This window comes from Protopterus annectens, chromosome 7.part0, assembly GCF_019279795.1.
Source record: "Protopterus annectens isolate FY-2018-M chromosome 7.part0, PAN1.0, whole genome shotgun sequence".
Classification (NCBI taxonomy): domain Eukaryota; kingdom Metazoa; phylum Chordata; order Ceratodontiformes; family Protopteridae; genus Protopterus; species Protopterus annectens.
This window is the reverse complement of record NC_056739.1, coordinates 1,094,332,943-1,094,338,942: the sequence shown is the minus strand read 5'-3', so window position 1 is coordinate 1,094,338,942 and position 6,000 is coordinate 1,094,332,943. Positions and strand designations below refer to the sequence as shown.

The 6,000-nt window shown below is 37.0% G+C and overlaps 1 protein-coding gene across 1 annotated transcript in view; it reads right to left on the bottom strand.

The window, feature by feature from the left end:
* NOX5 (NADPH oxidase 5) overlaps positions 1-6,000 on the bottom strand; it is a 482,672-nt gene that overhangs the window by 406,273 nt on the left and 70,399 nt on the right. Inside the window, exon 4 of the mRNA XM_044076374.1 lies at positions 3,226-3,436. Coding sequence (XP_043932309.1) covers positions 3,226-3,436 — 211 coding nt within the window. The remainder of the gene's footprint in view (positions 1-3,225; positions 3,437-6,000) is intronic.

The window sequence follows — 6,000 nt, the reverse complement described above, 5'->3', positions numbered from 1 at the left end:
ACTTGTCAGTGAATGAATGTATATAAATTCATATTGGCATGAAATAATAGCATCATCATGCCTATTGTGTATAACATATGAAAAACCTGTATGTTTCTAAATAATATAACAAGTACATTCAAGTAATAAATATAAATATAAATATGAATATAAAAACAAAAATATACCAGCATATAACAAAATCTATAAAAATACCTTAAAAATTCATGTTTAATGTTATATATGATAACTCAGAGATTGTACACTTCCTAGGAAAGGGGCATATTCCCCAATTCCAGCAGTTGTAAATCTCACACACTTACTGACCTAATGGCAACATTTGGGAGTTTTAATTAATAGAAGCTCTCCCATAAAAAGAGAGAGAGAGAGAATGAGAGAGACACAAATACACAGTCACACACACAAGTTTATAATGAGTTGTCAAGCTGCTCCTTATCACCGCATAAAGTAATGAAAATCTCAAGCCATCCCAGAAAAAACACCATATGAAGTTCATGGCTTCCTTACTTCTCACACTAAAAATGCCAACACACGCATCCACACTCATATCAGTCAAACCAAAATAAAACAACAACATTTATATGCGGGGCTTTTCACCCTATTACCTGTCAACATAGGGGCTTTGGCACCAAACCCTCAAACTTTTATTTATCAACTCTGTAGTCTCACAGTTGTAACACCATTGAATCCTATACTGCACTGCACTGCTATGGTCAACTAACCCAAGTCAACATAACAACCCTTAATTTGTGCATCTGATAAATAAAGTTATGTCACACATTAACAAGCTGTGTAATCGACAAACTGCACAATAGAGGCTGAAAGCAAAACTGGCCTGCATTTATGAGCTTTTAAACTGACAACCTAATAGAAATGGCCAGCCCTTTTACATAATATTGGAGTGCTGGATTCCTTTTGTGAAAATATAATTTGGTCCCCTTGCAACATTGTAGGGACCATGAAATGTTGAAAAGTTCAACTGACTTAATGCACTGTCAAAAATGCTAGAATAACAAAAAAAAAATTCATGCACTTCCATAACATCTGGCTATATACATATACCAAGTCTTGAGAGTGCACAGCAGTAGAAAAAAGGGAGAACTTCCTGATCCCCATTATAAAATGATCTTGTACACACAAAAAAAAACAGCACTGGCTGTTAGGGGAAACTTCAATCAACCAAAATTCAAATTCTGACTGAAAGGAAATTTGACAGAATATAAGGTATCTATCTATCTAGCTCTCTCTCTCTATATATATATATATATATATATATATATATATATATATATATATATATATATTAATGATCTTTTCTCCATCTAAAAACTCCCCCATTGATAAAAACTCCTTCAAAATAATAAGCCAGAATAACACCCCCATTGAAACTGTCCCAAACAATAAACTGCTCGGTGTCATCACTGACAAACATCTAAAATTCGATATCCACATCCAAACTGACATAAAAAAAACACCAAAAATTAGGTCTCCTATATAGGCATAACCATTACCTTACCCCTTCCACCAGAATGACCCTTGCCTCCACATTCCTTCTCCCCTCCCTAATGTATGGTGCTCCTCTGTTCTCTAATCTTCAGCTCGGCCTTCAAACTAAATTAGAAGCCTTTTACAATAAAATCTGCAAATTTGCCACCAGCTCTAGGAACTCATCCCACCACTGCATCTCCCTCCACTCACTGCAATGGCTCAAGCTTCCCAACTATCTGAACCTCCTTAAAATTATCACTGCCCATAAGCTCATATTTAAGCCATCTTCCTGTCCCACTCTCTCCACCATCTTAACCCCCTATATTCCTAATCGCTTAGATCAGAAAATCAAAACCTGCTCAAAATCTACAAACCTTAAGGGCCACCTGGGCACCTTCTGCTGTCCTGCTCCTTAGCTAAACTATGGAACCCACTTCCTCCCTCCCTTCAAAATACTCAAAACCATTCCAATTTTAAATCCCTCCACCATTCCTACCTATCTTCAAAGAGGAAATGCCCATGCTCCTTCCCAGCATAGGTCCCTCTAATATCAAAACCTATCTTCTAACTTTCTGCATCATCTCTGCACTAACATCCTCTGCCCTCCAACTCCTCCTTAAAACTTACTCCAAACTTTGTTAATACTTTATATCCAACAATTTCTTTTACTTGTTCAAATTTTATTCACTGTTAATGACTCAGACTGTACAGCTGCGAGATTTTTATTCAGCAATTGACTTTTATTATTGTAGAATGCTACATGAAGCTGATGACTTCTGGGTTTTGTATGTTTATATGTTTATATGCTTCTCACTGTTACTGGAGCTTTTCTCCCTGGTCCTCCACTGAAAACAGGCTATTTTAGGCCCAGTGGACTTCCCCAGCCATCAAACTGAAGTAAATAAATAAATGTTTTATAGTTATATATATATATATATATATATATATATATATATATATATATATATTATAAAATGAATAGTCAATGTTAATTGATTGACAGAAAAAATTGAACAAAACATATCATTAATTCATTATATTGACAACAGAAATTAGCAACATTCAGTATATCAAAAAAGGAAACAAATTTCATTTTCTGATGTTCAGCTCAAATTTGTCCTAACAGCAGTGGCATTAGGGAAGGTTCCTTTTTAAGGTATGGTGGACTGTTAGGGTTAGGATCAGGGTTAAGGTGTGCAGGGTGGGCTTTCTTTGCCACCCCCCTTCTCCACAGTAGTAATGCATCTTAGCCCTAACCCTGCTTTAGTAATGTAACCTAGTTGTAACCCTGCCCCTAACCCTAACCGTGCATTTTAACTTAACAAACCCTTTTTGTAGTGCTATCACTGCATAAGGCAGCATGGACACATGTGTGCGCATGTGCACACACACACACACACACACACACACACACACACACACACACACACTCACACACACACACACACACACACACACACACACACACACACACACACACACACACACACTCACACACACACACACACACACACACAGACACACACACTTACACAAAAACTAAATCTATCCCCTTACCCTAACCCTAAAACACACATACACTAAACGTATCATAGGATCATATAGGATCATAAGAGGTTACTAAGCTAATGGCCCTGTGGCCCTTACAAGCCTAGCCAAGAGTTTATCCCCAATCCCCTTAAAGTCATTAGCACCTGTAATTAATAATGTTCTAAACACCAATATGCTATCACTTACCTTATTGTTAAGTTTTCCATTACTTCTGGAAAACGTTCTAGTTCTTCCTTTAGCTCCTTAAAAGTGATTGAGCCACTTTTGTCTTTGTCAGCTGATTCAAAAAGTGCTACTGTGAGGTCATCCAGCTTCTCATCTGGTAAAGAAATGGCACTCTCCTTTAAGCAGGACTTGAGAACTGTCCGCAGTTCATCTGAGTCAATAGAACAATTGCCTGTAGTGCAAACATAAAATGCAGTTTATTTTTCAGCAAAACCCACTAGACTGAGATCTACTAGTTATCAAGCCTGGTTTATCAAGTCTTGCTTTGTCAGACAAACTACTCAAAACTGATCAGTCATCAATGCAGTCAGCCAGCAGCACAATTTGTAAAGTATGAAACAAGAGTTTATCAGTAGCTTCCATCATGAGATGACAACAGAGTAACAGAGAAGGTGAAACATTTTCTTTGCCACTCTTTGAATGGAGTCAACTCATCAAACACCTGTTTGATGATTTTCATTTTAATGCTAGCCAGTTGTGCTTTCAGATGGCCATTTTCAGAATACTTCCTCTCTGACTGGAACATATGATTTTGACAGTAGTATGTTCACATTCTGAGGGGAAAACATCTGACAGAATGATATTCATATGAAATGACTTTAAACAAATGATTTACAAAGACACCACAGAGAAAATTCTGAACTCTGAGGTTGCCATTGCAATTTAATAAAGACCATGAAGTCACATGGAAATTCCTTTTCTCTCAATTGGTATCCAGTTAGCTCTATACTTGATGGACTGTGCTTAATATATTCCCTTAAATTTGATTTAATGAATCTTTCAATCACTGTAAACTATATGTAAAACAGTACAAAAATGTATTGTACTTACACTGTTTTATATGAACAAAAAATAATGTGCTGTGGAAATTAAGTAAAATTTTCAGTAGTTGAAGTCTTCTTAACCTGTCCACTTTTAGATCAAAATTCATGAAGGGCTACACTTTTTTGTGTGATTTTACATGAGTAGAGCTGCAAAAGGCAGTGCCTTTACCTTATATTGCTTCTTGTTTTGTACAACTCAGTATGACCACAGAGCATTCAATGTGTTAATTTGTGTGGTTTAAATATCATTATAGGTGCCATTGCCAAGGTATAGGGTCTAAACTGTAACCATCTGATAACCTTAGACTTTTTAATCTGTGTCTTAGAAGAGTGAGACTGAATGAGTTAAAATGCCAACATATATGTACTAAGTTCAAGATTGCAATTTCATCGAATATTCCCTTTTCTCTGAGTTATGTGATTTCAGAGCTGGTATATATACATTTGGGGGACTGGTTAAGTTGGCTACACGTCAGACGATGGGGCAGGGTATTGCCCCCTTTGCCAAAAACATCGTTAAAGGAAAACAGTGATGTTTCACATCACTGATCAGTATTTTTCACACTTTTTTTTATTATTCCAGGGCCTGCATTTATGAGTCTTAGAATTACAATCTGGGGCTGTGCTAAATCACGGAGTGCAGTGTCAACGACTAGGTTTGAACCAGGGCCTGGGTGATAGAGGAGTTAAGCAGGTGGATGCAAAACCGAACATTTGAGGGGTAGCTACATACAACTAACCCCTTCCAACAACCAAGGATGGCACTGTGCTTATTGTCATCTGCACCTCATTGGACAATATGATGAAAGATGCAATATCCATCTATGGAAAGAGGGCACCTATTAGTATCCATGCTGGGCAAGTGTGGAACAGTGAAGAAAGAAAGTGGAATATGACTGATATCTGGCACCTCAGGTGTATAACAAACTATCATTGGGAAGTACTGAAACTCTCCAAAGAGGTAAAGAAAAAAAACATACCCCCACACACACACACACACACACACACACACACACACACACACACACACACACACACACACACACACACACACACACACACACACACACACACGCACACACACGCACACACACACACACACACACACACACACACACACACACACACACACACACACACACACACACACACACACACACACACACACACACACATTTTCCTTACTTGTATATACAGACTTCACTGCTAAATAACCACAAATAAAAAAAAACCTGCACAAAATGAATCCCTGAAGCTCCTTAAAGAGAAACTGCACAGCGGTGATGGAACACTGATCAGAAGTTTAACAATGAGACATTTTATTTGACGAGTTTAAACCTCATCCTCTTTGCATTCAATAGATTGACTACTTTAATAACTGCTATTAATAAATATGTGTACATTTGGTGATTATACAATGTATTCAGAATCATAAACAAGGCAATAAAATATAGCACTCCATAATATATGCAGTGCTGGAAATAACAACATTGCATGGATACACCTGAAATGCATCATAGCCTGAGCAAGATGCATTTACATTTGGTAAGCAAATCTCAGAATAAATAAAACTCAGAAGGAACGTGGTAAGAAGAAGAAGAGATGGCAGCATACAAACACAAATACAGAGAGAGACAGACAGACAGACAGAGACAGACAGACATAGAGAGATGACATTTGGGTGATAATGTTCATGATAAGAGGAAAACAGTGCAGGAGCCATAAAAAGAGAAAATGCTTTCAAAGAATAAACGTGAAAGTATGCAAAACAAATGTTTGATGGTAGGTTTTAATAGTAATTAATAGTAAAAAAGAAGAAAAGTGGGTTAAAGTAAAACTGAAAAAAAGAATAAAAGAAACCTAATAAAGGGCATTGTTATCAAAAGAGGTTTCATCAGGGACAGCTGAATTT